This window comes from Pristiophorus japonicus, chromosome 15 (genome assembly GCF_044704955.1).
Source record: "Pristiophorus japonicus isolate sPriJap1 chromosome 15, sPriJap1.hap1, whole genome shotgun sequence".
Classification (NCBI taxonomy): domain Eukaryota; kingdom Metazoa; phylum Chordata; class Chondrichthyes; family Pristiophoridae; genus Pristiophorus; species Pristiophorus japonicus.
Genome location: NC_091991.1, coordinates 185889671 through 185913759, shown reverse-complemented (window position 1 = coordinate 185913759; position 24089 = coordinate 185889671). Strand labels below are relative to the sequence as shown.

Here is a 24089-nt window from a genome sequence, read left to right as displayed (position 1 = left end):
AGTAGGGGAACATTTGGGGAACAGTGATCACAGTATAAGGTTTAGACTAGCTATGGAAAAAGACGGAGAAATCTAGAGTAAAAATACTTGATGGGAGGAAGGCTAGTTTCAGCGGGTCTGGCCAGGGTAAATTGGAATTAAAGTTTGGCAGGCACAACTGCAATTAAACAATGGGCTGCCTTTAAAGAGGAGATGGTTTGGGTGCAGTCGAGGCACATTCCCCCAGGGGGGAAAGGTAGGGCAACCAGAGTCAGAGCTCCCTGGATGATGAAAGAGATAGAGAGTAAGATGAAGCAGAAACAGGGGGCGTATGACAGATGTCAGACCGAGAATATGTCAGAACCAGGCTGGATATAGAAAGTTCAGAGGGGCAGTGAAAAAGGAAATAAGGGGCAAAGAGCTTTTGAGAATAGAATGGCAGCTAACATCAAAGGGAATTCAAAAGTCTTCTGTAAGCATATAAATAGTAAACGGGTATTAAGGGGGTGGGGGGGGGGGCGATTAGGGACTGGAGGCTGAGGTACTAAATGAGGTCTTTGCATCTGTCTTCAAGGAAGAAAATGCTACCATAGACAGTGAAAGAGGAACTAGTTAACATACTGGATACAATAAAAATTAAGAGGTGGTACTAGAAAGGCTGGCTGTACTTAAAGTATTTACAATCTATATTAACGACTTGGAAGAAGGGACTGAGTGTAACGTAGCCAAGTTTGCTGACGATACAAAGATGGGAGGAAAAGCAATGTGTGAGGAGGACACAAAAAATCTGCAAAAGGACAGACAGGCTAAGTGAGTGGGCAAAAATTTGGCAGATGGAGTATAATGTTGGAAAGTGTGAGGTCACTTTGGCAGAAAAAAATCAAAGAGCAAGTTATTATTTAAATGGAGAAAGATTGCAAAGTGCTGCAGTACAGCGGGACCTGGGTGTATTTGTGCATGAAACACAAAAGGATAGTATGCAGGTACAGCAAGTGATCAGGAAGGCAAATGGTATCTTGGCCTTTATTGCGAAGGGGATGGAGTATAAAACCTGGGAAGTCTTGCTACAGTTATACAGGGTATTGGTGAGGCCACACCTGGAATACTGCATGCAGTTTTGGTTTCCTTATTTTATGAAAGGATATACTTGCTTTGGAGGCAGTTCAGAGAAGGTTCACTAGGTTGACTCCGGGGATGAGGGGGTTGACTTATGAAGAAAGGTTGAGTAGGTCGGACCTCTACTCATTGGAATTCAGAAGAATGAGAGGCGATCTTATTGAAATGTATAAGATTATGAGGGGGCTTGACAAGGTAGATGCAGAGAGGATATTTCCACTGATGAGGGAGACTAGAACTAGAGGACACGATCTTAGAATAACATTTAAAACAGAGATGAGGAGAAATTTCTTGAGGGTTGTAAATCTGTGGAATTCGCTGCCTGAGAGAGCTGTGGAAGCTGGGATGTTGAATAAATTTAAGACAGAAATAGGCAGTTTCTTAAACGATAAGGGGATAAGGGGTTATGGGGAGCGGGCGGGGAAGTGGAGCTGAGTCCATGATCAGATCAGCCATGATCGTATTGAATGGCGGAGCAGGCTCGAGGGGCTGTATGGCCTACTCTTGCTCCTATTTCTTTTTCTTATGCTCTTAAGCAAGTCACTAGGACCAGATGGGATGCTGAGGGAAGTAAAGGTGGAGATTGCGGAGGTACTGGCCATAATCTACCAATCCTCCTTGGATACGGGGCTGGTGCCAGGGGACTGGAGAATTGCAAATGTTACACCCTTGTTCCAAATAGGGTGCAAGGTTAAACCCAGCAACTACCGGCCGGTCAGTTTAACCTCGGTAGTGGGGAAGCTTTTACAAACAATAATCCGGGATTAACAGTCACTTGGACAAGTGTGGATTAATTAAGGAAAGCCAGCACAGATGTTAACGGCAAATCGTGTTTAACTAACTGGATTGAGTTTTTTGATGAGGTAACAGAGAGGGTCGATGAAGGTAATGCGGTTGGCGTGGTGTACATGGATTTCCAAAAGTCGTTCGATAAAGTGTCACATAATAGACTTGCAGCAAAGTTGAAGCCCATGGAATAAAAGGGACAGTGGCAGCATGGATACGGAATTGTCTCAGTGACAGGGAACAGAGAGTAGTGGTCAACGGTTGTTTCTGGGACTGGAGGAAGGTATACAGTGTTGTTCCCCAGGGGTCAGTACTGGGACCACTGCTTTTCCTGGTATATATTAATGACTGGGGCTTGGGTGTACAGGGCACAATTTCAAAATTTACATTTGACACAAAACCTGGAAGTATAGTGACCAGTGAGGAGGATAGTGATAGACTTCGGGAAGACACAGGCTGGTGGAATGGGCGGGCACGGGGCAGATGGAAATTTAACGCAGAAAAAAGTGTGAAATGATACAATTTGGTTGGAAGAATGAGGAGAGGCAATATAAACTAAAAGGGTACAATCCTAAAGGGGGTGCATGAACAGAGAGACCTGGGGGTATATGGGCACAAATCGTTGAAGATGGCCAGGCAGTTAAAAAAAGCATACGGGATCCTGGGCTTCATAAATAGAGGCAGAGTACACAAAAGCAAGGACGTTATGAACCACCTTTATAAAATACTCAGGCCTCAGCTGGAGTATTGTGTCCAATTCTGGGCACCAGACTTTAGGAAGGGAGCAGAAAAGATTTACAAGAATGGTTCCGGGGGAAGTTACGTGGATAGACTGGAGAAGCTGGGGTTGTTCTCCATAGAGCAGGGAAGATTGAGGAGATTTGATCGAGGTGTTCAAAATCATGAGGGGCCTGGACAGAGTAGAGAGAGAAACTGTTCCCATTGGTGGAAGGGTCAGGAACCAGAGGACACAGATTTAAAGTGTTTGGCAGAAGAACCAAAGGCGACATGAGGAAAAACGTTTTTACGCAGCGAGTGGTTAGGATCTGGAATGCACTGCCTGAGGAGGGTGGTGGAGACAGACTCAATCGTGATTTTCAAAATGGAGTTGGATAAGTGCCTGAAGGAAAAAATGTGCAGGACTCCGGGGAAAGGGCGGGGGTAGTGGGACTGGCTGAAGTGCTCTTGGAGAGAGCCGGCAGGGGCTCGACGGGCCGAATGGCCTCAGTCCGTGCTGTAACCGTTCTGAGATACTATCCCATCAGGTCTGCGCTTCACAGAACTTCCCGCCACTGAACCAGAGACCATTACCTTGTGAAACGGAGGCCATTCCTCCTCCCCACATTGTGGAAAAACCTCGCCGTGGTCTGCTTCCGTCTGGAAAATATTTGCCGTGGTCAGTTTATAAAGAGGTTTCAGCGACACACCGGATGCATCCCAGAACCGCACCGTCCCGTCCTCATGCCTGAGAGTAAAAGGAAAAATGAGTAAATACTGCCCTCACTCCATGAACACACAGGCTGATCATCACAGGTAAAGAGCAGAATTGCCAGGAGAAACTGAATTTACTTCATAGGGTTACAGCTAATATACGGCCCAGAAACAGGCCACTAGCCCAACCAGTCCATGCTGGCGTTTATGCTCCACTCGAGCCTCCTCCAGTCTTTCCTCATCTAAATCTATCAGCATAACCCTCTATTCCCTTCTCCCTCATATGAACAGAAGAACATAAGAATTAGGAACAGGAGTAGGCCATCTAGCCCCTCGAGCCTGCTCCGCCATTCAACAAGATCATGGCTGATCTGGCCGTGGACTCAGCTCCACTTACCCGCCCACTCCCCGTAACCCTTAATTTCCTTATTGGTTAAAAATCTATCTGTGATTTGAATACATTCAATGAGCTAGCCTCAACTGCTTCCTTGGGCAGAGAATTCCACAGATTCACAACCCTCTGGGAGAAGAAATTCCTTCTCAACTCGGTTTTAAATTGGCTCCCCCGTATTCCATTCACCTTCCTGATTACCTGCTGCACCTGCAAACTTACTTTTTGGGATTCATCCACGATGCCGATGCCATCGAGTCGCTAAAAACAGCTCTGGGCCCTGACTCCGTTAGGTGCATCGAGGAGGCTCAAGCGCGTGGGGAGATCCCGTCCGAACTGACCCCCATCCGGACGGAATTCCTCATCGGCGCCAAACCCCGGAACCTCCCTCGGGGGCCGGCGCCTCACAACTTGAGCCACCTCGGGGAAATCCCCTCCGTGCCTTTCAGTTCCGCGCGGAGGGGTTTCTTGTACGGGCTGCTCCTGCGCACTCTCAACTTTGCCATCCTCGCCTGCCGTCCGGACACGCCATGGCGTACCATCTTGCCGTCCGGAGGAGGCGGGGGTCCCCGATGGAGGGCACTCTACGCAGGGGTCCTCCCACTATTCGTCGGGGACTTGGCCTGGAGGGTGGTGCACGGAGCAGTGCCGTGCAACAAATTCTTAAGCCGGTTCACGGACTCCCAGGCCGCCTGCAATTTCTGCGGTCTGGAGGAGTCCGTGTTCCATGTTTTTATTGAGTGCACAAGGTTGCAGCCTCTGTTCCATTATTTGAAGGGGCTGCTCCTGAAATTCTGGCTGCACTTCAGTCCCACTCTCCTGATCTTTGGGCACCCTGTGCGGAGGGGAGCGGGTAGGTCCGAAGGCCTCCTCGTAGGACTGCTCCTGGGCACGGCCAAGGGTGCCATCAGCCGGTCCAGGCAGCGGGCGGTCGAGGGGGTCGTTCAACCTGACTGCCTGCCTCTCTTCCGCTCTTACATCCGGTCCAGGGTGTCCTTGGAGATGGAGCACGCGGTATCCACCGGTACGCTCGCGGCCTTCCGCGAGAGGTGGGCACCGGAGGGACTGGAGTGCATCATCACACCCCGCAACCAAATTTTTATTTGATTTTACGTTTTAAAGTTTAATTTGTTTTAATTGCCGGTGTTTTTAGTGTCCCCTTCCCTTTTATAGGGGGCACTGGGGAAAAATTGTGATTTTAGTGCCCAAAAAAAAAACCAAAAAAAAAAAGAAAAAAAACCAAAAAAAAAAACCAAAAAAAGGAAAAAAAGGGCCTTGTAAATGTCTGGTGTGTCACCCAGGTCGGGTGGCACGGTTTAATGTGTTTTGTTTTGCAGATAAACTCCAAAAAGAGTTTCATGCACAAGGACCCCCAGGTCCCTCTGCACCGCAGCATGTTGTAATTTCTCCCCATTCAAATAATATTCCCTTTTACTGTTTCTCCCCCCCCCCCCCAAGGTGGATGACCTCACATTTTCCGACATTGTATTCCATCTGCCAAACCTTAGCCCATTCGCTTAACCTATCTAAATCTCTTTGCAGCCTCTCTGTTTCCTCTACACAACCCACTTCTCCACTAATCTTTGTGTCATCTAACTGCCCTTTAAATTTATTTATATTATTCGCTTCAACCACTCCCCATGGCAGCGAGTTCCACATTCTCACTGCTCTTTGGGTAAAGAAGTTTCTTCAGAATTCCCCATTGGATTTCTGGGTGACGATCTTATATTGATGGCCTCTAGTTATGCTCTTCCCCACAAGTGGAAACATTCTCTCTGTATCCACTCGATCAAAACCTTTCATCATTTTAAAGACCTCTATTAGGTCACCCCTCAACCTTTTTTTTCCCCCCCCCCCAAGGGAAAAGAGACCCAGCCTGTTCATCCTTTCCTGATATGTATACCCTCGCATTTCTGGTATCATCCTTGTAAATCTTCTCTGCACCCTCTCCAGTGCCTCTATATCCTTTTTATAATACGGCGAGCAGAACTGTGCACAGTGCTCCATGTGTGGTCTAACCAAGGTACGATACAGGGGCAGCATAACTTCTCTACTTTTCAATTCTAAACCTCTAGAAATAAACCCGAGTGCTTGGTTTGCTCTTATGGCCTTGCTAACTTCTGTAGCTACTTTGTGATTTGTACTCAGATCCCTTTGTTCCTCCACCGAGACTCACACCCTCCCAGTGATAAGTGACCTCCCTATTCTTTCTACCAAATGTCATCCCTCACATTTATCGTTTTGAACTTATTTTGCCAATTATATGCCCATTCTGCAAGTTTATTAATGTCCTCCTACCCTCATCTCCCACTGCACCCACCCGGTCAGACCAGAGCAGAGTTGCAGAAGGGTACATGTTGGTGTTTCCCCATGCATCAGATTTACAAGAAAAGCCTGGTATTTCCCCAACCAGATCATCAGCACGGAGCCCACAGGCACAACTGCAAGTCACTTTACAAAACGATGATACTCTTCCTGACAGTTTCCTGCTCAGGCTCAGCTCGCAGGTACGGATTGCTCAGGCGCGGCTCATAGGGGCCAGGTTTCGGCCTGAGTTGCTCCTGTTTTTTTGGAGCAACTGGTTTAGAATGGAGTATCTTAGAAATTGCAATTCTCGGCATTAAGTTTGCTCCAGTTCTAGTCAGTTAGAACAGTTTCATTTTTTCAAAAGGGGGCGTGTCCGGCCACTTACGCCCGTTTTGAAAGTTTAGGCAGCGAAAACTTACTCCAAACTAACCTAGAATGGAGTAAATGTAGATTTTTGTACGCTCAGAAAAACCTTGCCTATACGTAGAAAATCAGGCGTAGGGAATGGGGGGGGGTTAAAAAGGGAAGTTTACAAACATTAAACACTTCAGTTTTACAAATAAAGAGCCATCATCAATAATAAATGATAAATATATCAATAAATCAAGCAATAAATTAATCAAAAAAATGTTTAAAAAAATAAAACAAAACATTTTCTACTTACCGACTGCAGCACCGGGAGCCCTCCAACAGCGTGCTGGGACAGTCCCCCCAGTGTCCCTATCTGTCTGTTTCGGGGGGGGGGGGGGGGGGGGGGGAAAGAGGGGGGAAAAGGAGGGGGGGGGAAAAGGAGGGGGGGGGGGAAAGAAAGGAAGGAGGGAGGGGGGAAAAGAAAGGAAGGAGGGAGGGGAAGGAAGGGAGGGGGGGGGAGTGGGAGTCTGTTCGGATCACGTCCGGGGGCGGGGGGAGGGGCGCGGGTCCGGTCTGGTCCGGGGGCGTGGGGTGGGTCCGGTCCGGGGTGGGAACGTGGGTCGGGTCCGGTGGCGAGGGGGGGGGGGGTCGGGAGGAAGCAGGAGCTGGGCGTGGGAGGTGCAGCCTGATCCACGCAGCCCCAGTGAGGCCATTGGGCTAGGGGCTGCATGCTTCGGGCCCCTCCCACACAGTTTCGGGCACCTGGAGCTACTGCACTTGCGTGCCCACTGTAGCGCGCATGTGCAGAGGTCCCGGCACTGTTTTCAGCGCAGGGTCCTGGCTCCGCCCCCCCACAGCTCGTGCTGCGCCGAGGGCCAGAGAACCTGCAGGGAGCCGGAGAATAGCCAAGTATTTTTTAAGCGCACTTTCTGGCGCGAAAAACGGGCGTCCAGGCCGTTCTAGGCGCGGCCCGAAACTTGGGCCCATAGAATGAGACACATTTACAGCACGGAAGGAGGCCATTCGGTCCATGTGTCCGCACCGGCCGACCAAGAGCTACCCAGCCTAATCCCACTTTCCAGCTCTCGGTCCGTAGCCCTGCAGGTTACATCACTTCAGGTGCACATCCAAGTACTGTTTAAATATGGTGAGGGTTTCTGCCTGTACCATCCTTTCAGGTAGTGAGTTCCAGACCCCCACCACCCTCTGGGTGAAGAAATTTCCCCTCAAACTCCCTCTAAACCTTCTACCAATTACTTTAAATTTCTGTCCCCTGCTTGTTGACCCCTCTGCTAAGGGAAATAGGCCCTTTCTATCCACTATATCCAGGCCCCTCATAATTTTATACACCTGAATGAGGTCTCTCCTCAGCCTCCTCTGTTCCAATGAAAACAAACTCAGCCTATCATAGAAACAAAGAAAATAGGTGCAGGAGTAGGCCATTCGGCCCTTCGAGCCTGCACCACCATTCAATAAGATCATGGCTGATCCAATCTGTCCTCGTAGCTTAGATTCTCCACTCCCAGCAACATCCTCGTATATCTCCTCTGTACCCTCTCCAGTGCAATCACGTCCTTCCTGCAATGTGGTGACCAGAACTGCACGCAGTACTCCAGCTGTGGCCGTGTTTTACACAGGTTGGCAGGTACTGAGTGCTCAGGCTTTGCTGGTGCCAACTTTGTGCAGCAGAGCCACAGACACTAGTTTTACCACCGAGCCATCACAGGAGCTTGTAACTTAGTGTTTGAGGCTGAAGGAGTGCTGCACGGTCAGAGGTGCCACCTTTCAGATGCTATGTTAAACCAAGGTTCCTTCTGCCCTCTTGAGTGGACACAAGATCCTCATGGCAGTATTCAAAGGATCAGTTTATCCAGTGGCCTGGCCAACAATAATCCCTCAACCAACAAGAACAGGTGTTTGTGCTCTTGCCTAGAGAATAGTCACTCCATTTCTAAAGTAAGCCATGACTGTAAAGCACTTTGAATCATTGAGCAAGTGATAAATACAAGTGCTTCCTTTTACTTCTTACAGCAGTCACTACAAATTAGTCTGAGTGATAGGGAATTCAGATTAGGGTTGAATAGTAGGTACACAAGGGTGCAAGAGAAAAGAAAGCCATCCGTGGCTAACTGAAGTAATAAAGGACGGACCCGATTAAAAACAAGGGCATACAAAGTGGCCAAACTAGTGAGAAGACAGAAGACTGGGACGCTTTTAAAAGCCAGCAAAGAACGACTAAAAAAAATTAAGAAAGGGAAGATAAACTATGAAAGTAAATTAGCACAAAATATAAAAACAGATAGCAAGAATTTCTGTAGGTATATAAAAAAGAAAAGAATGGCTGAAGTAAATGTTGGTCCCTTAGAGGATGAGAGCGGGGAATTAGTAATGGGGAACATGGAGATGGCAGAAACTCTGAACAAATATTTTGTATCAGTTTTTACAGTAGAGGACATTAACAATATTCCAATAGTGGATAGTCAAGGGGCTATTGGGGCGGAGGAGGTGGAGGGAACTTAATACAATCACAATCACTAAGGAGGTGGTACTCAGTAAGATAATGGACCAAGTTTCGGCCTGAGTTGCTCCTATTTTTTTGGAGCAACTAGTTCAGAATGGAGTATCTTAGAAATTGCAATTCTCGGCATTTAGTTGGCTCCAGTTCTAGTCAATTAAAACAGTTTCATTTTAGAACAGATTTTTTTTTTCCCCAAAAGGGGTCGTGTCCAGCCACTTACGCCTGTTTTGAAAGTTTAGGCAGCGAAAACTTACTCCAAACTAACAGAATGGAGTAAGTGTAGATTTTTGTATGCTCAGAAAAACCTTGCCTACACTTAGAAATCAGGCGTAGGGAACGGGAGATGGGGAAGGGTGGGGGGGTTTACAAATATGAAACACATCACTTTTACAAATAGCCATCATCAATAATAAATGATAAAGAAATCAAAAATGTTTTTAAAAAATCAAATAAAAAAAAAAATTAAGTTTCTACTCATCGACTGCAGCATCGGGAGCCCACCAAAGTGTGCTGGGACGGGACCTCCCACAGTCTGTGTCTCTCTCTGTCTGTATTTCTGACAGCGAGGGGGGGGGGGACAGGGAGGAAGAGGAGAGCGGGGAGGCTGAACGGGCCCCACCGAAGACATGAAGAGGGAGCGGACCGAACCTGAAAGGGGGGGGGGGGGGGGGGGAGCCAGAGCAGGAGCTGGAGGAGGGAGGTACAGCCTGATCTTCACCGCCCCAGTGAGCCCAATCGGCCAGGGCTAGGGGCGGCGTGCTTCGGGCCCCTCCCACACAGTTTCTGGCACCTGGAGCTACTGCACATGCGCGTGCACTGTAGTGTGCATGTGCAGAGGTCCCGGCACTGTTTTCAGCGCTGGGACCTGGCTCCGCCCCCCACAGCTCGTGCTGCGCCGCGCCGAGGGCCTGGATCGACCTGAGGGAGCGGAGAATACCGAGGTAAGTTTTCAGCGCGGTTTTGAGCGCGGAAATCAGGCGTGGCTCGTGGGGCTGTGCCGTTCTAGGCGCGGCCCGAAACTTGACCCCAATGGGACTAAAGGCAGATAAATCCCCTGGACCTGATGGCTTGCATCCTAGGGTCTTGAGAAGTAGCGGCAGGGATTGTGGATGCATTGGTTGTAATTTACCAAAATTCCCTGGATTCTGGGGAGGTCCCAGCAGATTGGAAAACTGCAAATGTAACGCCCCTATTTAAAAAAGGAGGCAGACAAAAAGCAGGAAACTATAGACCAGTTAGCCTAGCATCTGTGGTTGGGAAAATGTTGGAGTCCATTATTAAAGAAGTTATAGCAGGACATTTGGAAAAGCAAAATTTTGTCAGGCAGAGTCAGCATGGGTTTATGAAGGGGAAGTCATGTTTGACAAATTTGCTGGAATTCTTTGAGGATGTAACGAGCAGGGTGGATAAAGGGGAACCAGTGGATGTGGTGTATTTGGACTTCCAGAAGGCATTTGACAAGGTGCCACATAAAAGGTTACTGCACAAGATAAAAGTTCACGGGGTTGGGGGTAATATATTAGCATGGACAGAGGATTGGTTAACTAACAGAAAACAGAGAGTCGGGATAAATGGTTCATTCTCTGGTTGGCAACCAGTAACTAGTGGGGTGCCGCAGGGATCAGTGCTGGGACCCCAACTATTTACAATCTATATTAACGACTTGGAAGAAGGGACTGAGTGTAACGTAGCCAAGTTTGCTAATGATACAAAGATGGGAGGAAAAGCAATGTGTGAGGAGGACACAAAAAAACCTGCAAAAGGACATAGACAGGCTAAGTGAGTGGGCAAACATTTGGCAGATGAAGTATAATGTTGGAAAGTGTGAGGTCATGCACTTTAGCAGAAAAAAAAATCAAAGAGCAAGTTATTATTTAAATGGAGAAAGATTGCAAAGTGCTGCAGTACAGCGGGACCTAGGGGTACTTGTGCATGAAACACAAAAGAATAGTATGCAGGTACAGCAAGTGATTAGGAAGGCCAATGGTATCTTGGCCTTAATTGGCCTTATGGGGAGGGGGCGGGGAAGTGGCGCTGAGTCCATGATTAGATCAGCCATGATCTTATTGAATGGCGGAGCAGGCTCGAGGGGCCGTATGGCCTACTCCTGCTCCTATTTCTTATGTTCTTATGTACAGCTCAAACTGGCATGAGAGCACTTCAGTACAAAAGTTGGGAACTCCCTGCCCCATTCCTAGGCATTGACTGCAGTGATGTGTGAAGGAGTGATGTGTGAAGGAGTGATGGTCCAGTTTCTTCAACACCATGTACCATCTGGTAGGTGCTCATTTCTGGCTCCACCTGCTACCCCACCCCCCCAAAAACTGAATTAACTTCTGCTTCAATTGTCAAATATAATCCCAGGATAGGAGAAGTGCTGATTGAAGAGATGAGGGGACCTTGCTATAGTTACAATGTCAAGGCTGGTTCTTCCACGAGAGATCAGAAATATTTACTGTATGTTCCAGGACAGCAGAATAACATTAAATAACTGCAGTGGGGTATAATCTGACAAATAACCAGCAATAGCAACTCATTCCAAGACTTCAACATCAGGGACATTTCCCTCTCCAATGCTTTAAATGGAAACATTAGTTGACTATTATTCACCAAGTGTTCGGGTAACGACTGACTTTAGCCTCCAGGGCTGGGGAGAGGCACTAACCAGCCAGTGTTGTTGTTCATCAACTCCTACTGGCCTACCATGGTCGAATGGTCTCACACCCCACATGCGCTCACTGGGCCAAGGTCCACACCTTCACAGCTCCAGGAAGGAAGTGGAGCAGAGAGAAATTTACAAGGACAGAAACGGACAAAGCAGAGCCGAATCACCAAGGATAATACCAGTTGCTTCATTAAAAGGATTTTAAGAGCAATTCCCAAAGACAAATATAAAATGAAACAAACAGGCATGAAAAATCTCTTACCCAGTTAACAGAAGTCCCTTCTGGACTGGTTCTGGAGCCAGATTCTTCCCACCATTAATCGGCCAGTCCTAAACAATGGCAGTAAAAACACTTTGTGCATCACAAAGCAAGCAAGGAACTGACTGAGGCAAAGTGTCACTTCAAGCTCGTCAACTAAGATGGAAACAGCCTCACCCAATATCTGAATTATGGCTAGGTGAAAGGCAGACTTCTGCTTAAAACGTTTTTTTTATATAAAGTGTCAATCTCTGAATATAATGATCCAAACAAAAGTACCAAACATTCTGTAATCCCACAGCACAAGACTGGAGCGCGACATTTAACCATAAACTGGTACAATTGCCCCAAGTCTTTCTGCACTCTGAGCAAACTTGGGAGAAGTCCACGATAGCTGCCTCCAGGTGCATTTGCAAAGCCATCCAGCAAGTTTTGAGAAATAATATTCTGTGATGTAGTAGTTGGTCTGGGTATTGAGTGCTGAAAACATCTGTGGGCACGCGAGGCTACTGCAGTAATGCTCTCAGCAGGATGAGAGAGTTTGTGCATTGCCCAGTGAGCTTACAGCTCAGGTACTCACCACTGGCGAATGCGGAGGGTTCTGTTGCTTCCCTGCACAGGTAAGCCGCTCCCAAAGCTTGACTGGGACGTTGGAAATGTGATAGGAACAAGTGATGGCAGAGGAATGGAGTGGTGCGAGGTACGGTGGGGTAATAGCAGGCCAGCCTGGAGTCTGCAAGTCCACTGCCACCAGCTCCTCCTCCACCAGCACCAGGAGGGCTCTGGGATTGTCGTACTCTGTTCAAGGCAAACAAAACAAGTGCTTCAAAACCACCATCTATATTGGCATGGAATATAGAAACAGGACAAGGCGACAAATCACAGTGTTCTGTCCAACTGTGCTTCGAAATATGAAGGCATAATTCGTAAATTAAATTCAACTTCAAGTCACCAAACATTCAGCTTTGACCAATAACAGAGCCTTTATTAAAAACTCTGGCACAAGACTCTATAACTGACCGTAAGCTAGAATGCCCATGGGTAATATACCCCTCTAACTTGTATTAAAAACCCACAGTACAATGTCTTTCTTTCCAATTGAGGATGTAGGGTTTCCCAGGCCAGCTGCTGAAACATTCCTGCGTTTCGCCTAATTCCAGTATTCCTTCTGCTCCCACCGAATTCCCCATTGCCCTGCCAATTCTACGCTGAAACAATGTTCAGACATCACTGGCCTGGGGAATGGGGAGGGAAATTTGGTTTCCACTCACTCTCTCACGCAACCTCTTCACTGCAGCATATGGAAACACAGCTGATAAATAATCCATACGTTCCCCTAGGTCCCAACTACATTAACTGCAGCACTATCCACCATCGGCTCCTCAACTCACTCCCGCCCAAATATAGGGTATTGGGCACCAACCTCCCCCAGAGAGAGAAGATTACCTTGCTCAGGGTCTATATTATGCACCGTAAAGAAGTCGATCACTCGCGAGGTGAAGTCCAGTGTTACTTGAGCCTTGCCCTGCATTATGGTGATACAATGCCTGTCCCCATAGCTGGCTCTTGGCATTCCACCACTGAAGATGACAAAAGGGCTCCTAGAGAGAAGCAAATAAAAAATAAACAAACAGAAGGATAGCATTGGGCAACTCCCAAACACACACACTATCCGTATAACAATCTACTCAACTCTTAAACCAAGCACGGAATAAGGTCAAAGCAAGACAGCTTCTTCCGCAGATCACTCACTCAATCAGTCTCTGCTTCCGTCTGTGCCGATAGAGCTAGGGCAGAGGGGGGACAGCCGGGGAGCGAACATGCAAGGGCTGCTAAAAATGTGCATGTGTGGCCTTTAGGCAGGGGCAGACTTAGTTGGGATATCTCCCCCCCCCCCCCGCCCCGCCCTCACCTAGCCTCACGCACCAAGAATAACCCCATGACCAGGCAGCAGCCAGCAGCAGGAGCCAATCTTACAGGAGAATAGGGGATAAAGGGGAAGGAGAACAAACATTTATTCAGCTGCTTAATGCCAGAACAATTGGTCAGCATAAGCACAAGACTTGCCAAAGAAAATATCCATGTTGGCACAGTGCCACAGAGCCAGAGACACACGCACTCTGCTCCCCAGTCTTTGGGAGGGGAGGAGATGGAAGTGTGCAAGAGAACGAGAATCACTGGGGGTTTGAAGTCAAAAAGGTACTTGCCCCGTTTCTGATGTTCTCCAAAGAATTTTGTTGATGGCTTTACAAGGAAACGGACCTGAGGGAGGAAAGAGAAAGTTTATTCACTACAAAAACGTGATTAAAAACTAAAGATTCTAACACTGAGCTAGTAATGGAATCATCCTGTGAGGCATGCTTTCAAAGATCTCAGAATAAGGATTAAAAACTTTCAGGATACTTTATTTCACTGGCTTCCTCACCCAGCTTGTGCCCCTCCCCCCCAGATCAGCTGGAGTGAGAAAGAGACCAGGCTTCATGTCTGCTCAGAACTACCGTGCTGCTAAACTGGGGCTGACTGCAGTTACAGGCAGCACAGCCCACCCACACAGAGCTGTGGGACAGGGAGTTCTCACGTGCTGCATTTTTTATATACTATGAAAAGAAGGATGGTTCACTGGAGGAAATAGCAAGAACATGAGGAATTAGAAGTAGTGACTCAGTGATGCCAAACTAGAGTATAAAAGACCACTGACCAGAAACTTAACTGCACCAGCCACATAAATACTGTGGGTCAGAGGCTGACTCCCCAAAGCCTTTCCATCATCTAAAGGCACAGGTCAGGGTGTGATGGAACACTCCCCACTTGCCTGGATGGTGCAGCTCCAACACTCGAGAAGCTCGACACCATCCAGGACAAAGCAGCCCCCCATTCCCCACCGTCAACACTCACTCCCCCCACCCCCCGGCGCACCGTGGCTGCAGTGTGCACCATCTACACGACGTAGCAACTCGCCAAGGCTTCTTCGGCAGCACCTCCCAAACACGCGACCTCGACCACCTAGAAGGACAAGGGCAGCAGGTGCATGGGAACACCATCACCTCCATGTTCCTCACCATCCTGCCTTTAGGGATAGGCAATAAATGTCGGCCTTGCCAGCGACGCCCACATCCAAAAAGTTGCACAATTTTTTGGCTCTGGGAAAGAACAGTGTGTGCACTGGGAGCTTAGGAGAAACCAGAGGAATGAGCATAGTAACCGGCACCATTGCAGACACACGGCAGAGAGGGCGTGGGGAAGGGCACACAAATTTATAACAAAAAATAAAAATGTTCACCCCAGCAGAGCAAAAAAGTTACTTTGCAAGGAATATGGGAAGCCATTATTCAAACTGGCAGAAATAAATATTTTTCACATTGAGGATTTGATCCACTGGGAGCCCCATTACAACAGAGCAGAGAATGAAACACATGCTATGAAAGTGAGCCTGTGGCGTGTTCCAATACTTCAAAGCGGTTTGAGAAAGTTGAAGGAAATGCCATTGTTCCCTGGTGGCCCTTATCTCGGTGCAATAGCTGCACAGGCCAATACTGAAGACACACACTTTTCATTAACACGTCCCACAGGACTCAGCCACCAAAAGCAGTTCTCCCCTCACGTGCAGCACTCCCACCAGCAAACACACAATGAATGGCTCTTGATCCCATGCCAGCATGCCTTCACACACGGAGCTGTGCTCATGTTTTCAAACAGAAGTCACTGAGCTACGAGATGAGGTGAAGGAACTTGCCGACTTTGAAATAACAAAACGAGAAAGTGTCACTGCATTTCTGTTGAGAAGTTGCAGGAAAGGCCACTATATTGCACAGTATCACCAGGTTTAACACACAATTACAGCCATTCCCAGAGAAGGCACCAAGGGATACGCGAAGAGTCAGCTGCTGGGGTGGAGAGCATTCAAAACAATGGGACTTTTGGGTTAAGTGGCCAGTTTCTGCTCCCAAAACCCCTCGTATCCCAGGACAGATTTCCATTGCTGGTTCCTGTTTCAGGCAAAACAAAACAACAATACAGTATTTTGCTTCCCATCAACAAGCTGCTACCCCAAACAGGAAATTCTGGGCTCCGTTAACCCCAAGGAGGGAATTGTGGCGTGGATAGGAATCAGGCCTTCCCCCTACACAGGGGAGCCAGTCCTGTTGCTCCAAATGCTTTCAGTTTTCTGCCTTCCCCAACAGCCGCTCAGTCTGTAAAGCTCACAGACGCCCTTGACGGAACATCACCCACCCATTCCTGGGCACAGCTTTTCAATGGGAAATATTTTAAGCTTTCTTTACTTCCTCCCACTCAGTCTCAATCTAAAAGAACCAAAACCAGCTGCCACGATTTTGTTCTTGTGATGATGCAGGACTACAATGTAATGTGTGCCCGATTCACGCCTGCAGAAGTTAGTCTTCCACAAAGCTCACAATCTCAGGCAGGTGAGCAAGACAAATAGATTTAAACAATTAATCTCCCCACAAAAAATGATGTGGATTTTTAGAAGGTGCAAAGGTGAATGCTGTGACTCCAGCAGCACGTCCAGCAGCACGTCCAGCAGTATGTCCAGCAGTATGTCCAGCAGCACGTCCAGCAGTATGTCCTGCAGTATGTCCAGCAGTATGTCCAGCAGCACTCACCGTAGGGGATGGAGGAGGTGAGGGGCTGGCTCTTCGACCTCACACCGTTCACTGGCCACACCATGTAGCCTCCGTCGCTGTGGGAGCTGACAAATGTCCTGCTGCTCCGCTCCCAGCTTAGGCTCTCCAGCTGCTACAGGAGAACAATTCTCAGTCACCATCCAGTACTAAACATTGCACAACAATGTACCAACTGACCTCACTACAGCACGAATACTCCAACACCGAGGAAAACAGGACTCTTGGTAAATGCACTGTGAAACTGAGCCACATAATAATTTACACACAGGTTTGCTCCCCTCTGTCAAGATCTCACCTCATCCATGACATTATAAAGTACAATAGGGTTCAGCAGGGGGGGGCGGGGAGGGGGTTGGACGAGTGAGCGAGACAGCGCGTGAGCGAGAGCAAGAGATCTCCTTGGAGCAGAGAAGAGAGATTTGATCGAGGTGTTCAAAATCATGAGGGATCTGGACAGAGTAGATAGAGAGAAACTGTTCCCATTGGTGGAAGGGTCGAGAACCAGAGGGACACAGATTTAAGGTGATTGGCAGAAGGACCAAAGGCAACATGAGGAAAAACGTTTTTACGCAGCGAGTGGTTAGGATCTGGAACGCGCTGAGAGGCAGACTCAATCGTGGCTTTCAAAAGGGAGTCGGATAAGTACCTGAAGGAAAAAAATTGGAGGCTCTGGGGAAAGGGCGGGGGAGTGGGACTGGCTGAGGTGCTGTTGCAGAGCCGGCATGGGCTCGACAGGCCGAATGGCCTCCTACTGTGCTGTAACCGTTCTATGATTCCACGAGAGATTAGTATTTAAACAGCTGAGGTAGATGAAAGCAAGGAGCACAATATGATGAGGTTTATGATTCAACCAGAAAGGTTAAAGTCAGTATAAAAACAAAACCAGTTTGGAACAGGGAAGATTTTGTAAGGGAGGAGCAACCTAGTCAAAGTGAAGTGGAAGAATTGGGCGCACAACGTTCGAGCAACAGTGGCTGGTCTTTTTAAAAAGATTGCAACGGTACAAACTAAGTGTTAGTGATGATGAAAGGAAACTAGTAGTTTCAGATGCCATGGATAATAAGTAAGGTCAGAACCAATTAAGATTGAAGATCTACAAGGACAAGAGTATAATAATGAAAAAACTAAAATGAGAAAAAGAGTTTAAAAGTATAATGGGGAATGCCAAGAGGGATTATGAGGGGTTTTAATTTGACACCAAAATGTGAGTGAAGTGTGTCAGTGAGGAGAATTGTTAAGTGCGGTGAGACCCGAGGAGAGAATTGTCATTTTCTAGATCTGGCAGGTGTTTAATAAATACTTTGCACCAGTCTTATTCGAGAGGATATTGGAGTGAAGGTGAATCCTGATGTGGTCGAGAGTGAGATCAGCGACGTGATGACGGATAAAAGGAACATTTTAGATAAGGCAGCTAGGCTAAAGGAAAACTAAGTGCCTTGTGTGAAACACCAGAGGACCCCGAGGGAGACGAGGTAGAAAATTGACCAGGCTCCAGAGACGACATTCCAGGGATCGAGATTGTGGATGGACGCAAGACTAGAGTGGCCAATGAAGTACTCATTTTAAACAAGGGACAGAGCTGTACCCTCTATTGCAACCTCTAAGAACTGGGTAACCTGTTCGTACTGCTGGATTATTCCATTCTCCAACCACAACTTGCATTTATATAGCATCTTTAATGTCGTGAAATTTCCCAAGGTGCTTCACAGGAGCAATTATCAGACAAAAATTGACACTGAGCCAAAGGAGGGGACATTAGGACAGGGGCCTAAACGCTTGGTCAAAGAGGCAGGTTCCAAGCAAAAGCAAAATACTGCGATTGCTGGAAATCTGAAATAAACAAAGTGTTGGAAATACCCAGCGGGTCAGACAGCAGCAGAGTTAACCTTTCAAGTCGCTGACTTTTGCCAGAACTGGAAGATGTTAGAGATATGACCAGTTTTAAGCAAGTACAGGGGGAGGGGGAGGGGGAGGGGAGGAAAGATCAAAGGGAAGGTCTGTGATTGGGTGGAAGGCAGGAGGGATTAAATAGCAAAGGTTAAAGGAGATGGCAGTGAGACAAGTAAAGAAAGAGTTTGACGATGTTAATGGTAAAGTGCACATCGTTGGTGTTATGGGCTGTGGAAGGAATCGGCTTTCCAACTCGGGATGTATTCCGAAGTTTGATCATGTGACTGGTATCCAACCACCCTCGCAATCCCACCCAGTGGAAAGTGAGGGACTCCTCACCAGAAACATCTGATTTTAACCATTTTATTTTGCTTTGTGCCCCAATGATTTTTCTCCAGCGTTGCTCACTGCAGTTTTTAAATATCTGAAGACTCCAGGACAAAGAGAAGATTGAATGGGGGTGGGGGTGAGAGTCTGTGGGTGCAGATTGTACACGGGCTGTGTTTTTGTCAGCCATGCTCCTTTATTAAGTCGACTTGCCAATTTACAATGAAAAAACCCCCATGTTTGAAGGGATAGTTTCGACATTAGGCCTATGGTTGAGAAAGTAGAGAGTCTGTTTTGAAGCAATGCTTGTACACAAGGTTCAAGCTTTCCTCCTGCTCGAATACAACACATAACCTGGGGGGGGGGGGGGCAGGGGATCAATCGAAGGGGATTGATTTCAAATGTACCGAACATCGGCCATTTCTATCTGGGATGCAAGAGCCGCTCGGCCAGATTGCTGGCCGTGGAGAGGACGGAGAGTTACCACCTGGTGTTCTGCAGACAAAGTTCACAGGAATGGATTGTAATAGTTTATTCTGTAAACTAAAATAAGAGTTTAGGGAGTCCGAAATATAAGATAGTCACTAATAAATCCAATGGGGAATTCAGGAGAAACTTCTTTATCCAGAGAGCGGTGAGAATGTGGAACTCGCTGCCACAGGGAGGGGTTGAGGCGAATAGTATCGATGCTCGATAAAGTATGAGAGAAAGGAATAGAAGGATATGGTGAGGTAAAGAAGGGCAAGAGGAGGCTTGTGTGGAGCATAAACACCGGCACAGACCTGTTGGGCCGAATGGCCTGTTTCGGTGCTGTAAATACTATATCATTCTAAACCATGGGTCTGGAGGAGGTGTAAACAGCAACCAGCCTAAAAAAATGGGAGCAGCGGTTACAGTCAAACTGTTGAATTCAATGTCGAGTCCGGGAGGCTGTAAAGTGCCTAATCGAAAGAGGAAGTGCTGTTCCTCGAGCTTGTGTTGAGCTTCATTAGAACAGTTTTAGGAGGCTGAGGTCAGAGGTCAAAGTGCGGGTGGGGCGGAAAATTAAAATGGCAAGTGACCAGCAGCTCAGGGTCGGACTAAACGGAGGTGTTCAGCAAAACAGTCACCCAATCTACGCTTGGTCTCCCCACTTTAGGAGCAACAGCGAATACAGTATACTAAATTGAAAGTAGTACTCGTAAATCACCTGGAAGGAGTATTTGGGGCCCTGGACAGTGGGAAGGGAGGAGGTAAAAGGTCAGGTGTTGCATCTTCTGTGCTTGCACGGGAAGGTGCCATGGGAAGGGCAGTGGAAGAGTGGAGCAGGATGTCACAATGGGATGCTAAAAGGGGAGCAGAGAGGATGATGTATTTGATGGTGGCGAAGGAATATGGAGTAAAAGGTGAGGGCAAGGGGAACCCTGTCATGGTTCTGGGAGGGAGGGGAAGGGGTGAGAGCAGAGGTGCAGGAAATGGAACAGACACGGTCGAGGGCCATGTCATCCACAGTGGAGGGGGACCCTCGGTTGAGGAAAATAGAAGACATATTGGTGAGGAAGGTGGCATCATCAGAACAGATATGACAGAGACAGAGAAACTGGGAGAATGGAAGAGAATCCTTACAGGAAGTGGGGTGGGAGGAAGTGTAGTCCAGGGAGCTGTGGGAGTCAGTGGGCTTATAGTGGATACTGGTCGATAGCCTTTCCAAAGAAATGCAGGTAGAGAAGTCGTGGAAGGGAAGGGAAGAATCGGAGATGGACCATGTGAAGGTGAGGAAAGGGTGGAAATTGGAAGTAAAGTTGATGAAATTCTCCATTTCAGGGTGAAGCAGGAAATGGCACAGATACAGCCATCAATCAGAGGTGAGGGAGGGAACCCAAGCAGGACTGGACCAAAGAATGTGTCACGTAGGTAGGTTTCATGGAGCGTTTTAAAGGGGGAGATGTGGAGAGGTTTAGGGAGGGAATTACAGAACTTAGAACAAGGGCTGGTGGAGTGATGGAAATCAGGGTTACGCAAGAGGCCAGCACTGGAGGAATGCAAAAATCTTGGAGGGTTGTAGGGCTGGAGGAGGTTAGAGAGATAGGGAGGGGCGAGAATGAGAATTTTAAAAGCAAGGCGTTGCCAGACCGGGAGCCAATGTAGGTCAGCAAGCAAAGGATAAGGGGTGATGGGTGAACGGTGTGGGTAAAGCTTCAGAGGCACAATAGTATTGTGAATACTCAAAGATAAATCCGGGTGATCACCATATAACTAACTCCATGGGCTACTCTAACAGCCCAGCTCAAGTACCACAATCAGTTTCACAATCCGGTGTTATTCAGTGGTTCGCATTGGTGCCCCGGCTGCAGGTACCTGGTTGCCCAGAAACAGATTCTCCACATAGCGAGCCCTCTGGCCCCACAGGAGCACCAGCCCTCTGCTGTAGCCAATCAGGATCTTGTCTGGATCAGCTGGATGTTCCCGGAGTGATTCAACTGGTCCCAGAGCTTTCCCACACTTGTAATCATCTGGAACACTAACAGTGATCAGGAAGTTAAAAGCAGCCCACAAATCGCAGAGACTCCAGACCACACGCAGCGCATAGGGGCACAGAGCCCACACACACACACACACACACACACACACACACACAGTGCCCGACATGGGACACACACACAGTGCCCGACATGGGACACACACACCGCGGCCCCTGCCGCCGTCCCCACACACACATGCTATGCGGGGCCCAGGCCAGGAGGGGCCCCAGAGTGCAGGCCAAGCTGTGCAGGGCCCAGGCTGGGGGGATTATGACCCACGATCCACTGTCGTGCAGAGATGCCAACTTCCCACATTTAGTAGAGAGAAGGTTTTAACTGAATTGATCTGGATTTACAAGTTTCATTCAGAGAAGGTTCACTCGGTTGATTCCTGAGATGAAGGGGTTGACGTATGAAGAAAGATTGAGCAGGTTGGGCCGATACTCATTGGAGTTTAAATGAGGTAATCTTATTGAAACATAAGATAATGAGGGGGCTCGACAGGGTAGATGCAGAGAGGATGTTTCCCCTCATGGGGGAGTCTAGAACTAAGGGGTCGCCCATTTAAAACTGAGATGAGGAATTTCTTCTCTGAGGGTTGTAAATCTGTGGAATTCTCTGCCCAGAGAGCTGTGGAGGCTGGGTCATTGAATATATTTAAGGCGGAGATAGACAGATTTTTGAGCAATAAGGGAGTAAAGGGTTATGGGGAGCAGACAGGGAAGTGGAGCTGAGTCCATGATCAGATCAGCCATGATCTTATTGAAATGGTGGAGCAGGTTCAAGGGGCCGAATGGCTGACTCCTGCTCCTATTTCTTATGTTATGTTCCCAGGATGAACCTGTTTAAAGTTCTGTATGTGCGGATTTGAATCATATGACTTGCGACTGGATGGCCAGAGCCTCAAACTCCAATGGGGAGCCGCACTGAGCCTTGGGCTTTGCTGCAAAGTCCAAGGAGCTCGGGGAGTCAGCCGGAAATCTGGAACACCTCCCCCTGAAGCCTGAAAACGGAGATGGATAGATTTTGGGGAGTAAGGGTATTATGGGTTATGGAACCAAGACAGCTACATGGAGTTAAGATGCAGATCAGCCATGATCTAACTGAATGACAGAACTGGCTGAAGGGGCTGAATGGCCTCTTGTTCCTGTGAGGAAAGTTCCCAAAATCAGTTGATTGAAAATCTTGAAGGGGGAAATACCATAACCCAGTAGGATTTAAACGGAGGTATCCGGATTTTTAAAAAGCTGCTTCATGTCAACATTCCACATGTACAGCTTTAATAAAACTTCCTGCAGTAAATACAATCTCGAAATGTGTCACGGACACCAAATTGCAGGGTGTAGTTAATACAGGAGGACTGTGACAAAATACAGGGTAACATTAATAAACTGGCAGAACGGGTGTGTAAATGGCCAATGAACTTCAATATAGACAAGTGCACGGTGGTACATGTTGGTCAGCAGAATAAGGAGGCCACATACTGCATGGTAAATAAATGTCTAAATGGGGGAGAGGAAGAGAGATCTGGGGGTAGAGAAACACAAATCACAAAGTAGTGACGCAGGTTAATAAGACCATAAAAAGTACTGGGGTTAATTTCCAGAGGGATAGAATTGGAGAGAAGTTGTGTTAAACTTGGACACAACCTTGGTTAGACCGCACGGAGTACAGTTCTGGTCTCCATATTATAAAAAGGATAGTGAGGCACTGGAGAGGGTGTAAAACAGATTTACTAGAATGATACCAGAACTGAGAGCTTATACCCATCAGGAAAGATTGAACAGGCTGGGGCTTTTTTCTCTAGAAAAGGGAAGTCTGAGGAGAGACCTGAGCGAGGTCTAGACATAGAGACGTTCCATTGCAGAGACGACCAGAACTGGGGGCCATAAATACAAGATAGTCACTAATAAATCCCATAGGGAATTCAGGAGAAACATCTTTCCCAGAGAGTGGTGAGAATGTGGAGCTCGCTGCCACAGACTGGTTGAGGTGACTAGCATAGCTGCAGTTAAAGGGAGCTGGATAAACAGAAGAGAGAGAAAGGAAGAGGACATGTTGATGTGGTGAGAAGGAGAGGTGGGAGGAGGCTGGTGTGCAGCATAAACCCCGGCACGGACAAGTTGGGCTGAATGGCCTGCTTCTGTACTGTAAATACTCAATAGTTTGTAAAAAGGGCAAGCTGTTTTTAACTAAAGATAGGAGCATATGTAATATGGCCCGTCTTTCATATCACATCAGATTCCACATGTACACTGACAACACCCAGCTCTACCTCACCACCACCTCTCAACACTGCACTCTCTCTAAATTGTCAGACTGCTTGTACTGGATAAGCAGGAATTTCCTCAAACTAAATATTGGGAAGACTAAAGCCATTTTCTTCAGTCCCCGCCACAAACTCCGTCCCCTTGCCACAACTCCATACATCTCCCAGGCAACCTTGATGTCATATTTGACCCCGCGATGAGCTTCCGACCACATATCCACAGCATCACCAAGACTGCCTACTTCCACCTCCGGAACATCGCCTGTCTCCGCCCCCCACCTCAACTCATCCGCTGCTGAAACACTCATCCGTGCCTTTGTTACCTCCAGACTTGACTATTCCAACACACTTCTGGCTGGCCTCCCACATTCTGCCCTGCGTAAACTTGTGGTCATCCAAAACTCAGCTGCCTGTGTCCTAACTCACACCAAGTCCCGCTTGCCCATCACCCCACGCTCGCTGACTTACATTGGCTCCTGGTTAAGCAATACCTCGATTTTAAAATTCTCATTCTTATTTTCCAATCCCTCCATGGCCTCGCCCCTCCCTATCTCTAACCTCTTCCAGCCCTACAACACCCGCCCCCATCCCCTCCCGAGACATCTGCGATCCTCCAATTCTGGCCTCTTACGCACCCCCAAATTTAATTGTTCCAC

General features: G+C 47.8%; 1 protein-coding gene across 3 annotated transcripts in view; it reads right to left on the bottom strand.

Annotated features, from left to right (window-relative positions):
* llgl1 (LLGL scribble cell polarity complex component 1) overlaps positions 1-24089 on the bottom strand; it is a 164022-nt gene that overhangs the window by 43133 nt on the left and 96800 nt on the right. For 2 of the 3 annotated variants that reach the window (XM_070901483.1, XM_070901481.1), the window contains exons 6-12: positions 21001-21163; positions 16426-16558; positions 14011-14065; positions 13250-13404; positions 12384-12601; positions 11807-11874; positions 3193-3346 (exon numbers count right to left, since the gene is read on the bottom strand). In XM_070901483.1, coding sequence (XP_070757584.1) covers positions 3193-3346; positions 11807-11874; positions 12384-12601; positions 13250-13404; positions 14011-14065; positions 16426-16558; positions 21001-21163 — 946 coding nt within the window. The remainder of the gene's footprint in view (positions 1-3192; positions 3347-11806; positions 11875-12383; positions 12602-13249; positions 13405-14010; positions 14066-16425; positions 16559-21000; positions 21164-24089) is intronic. The other variant, XM_070901482.1, reaches the window with a different exon arrangement.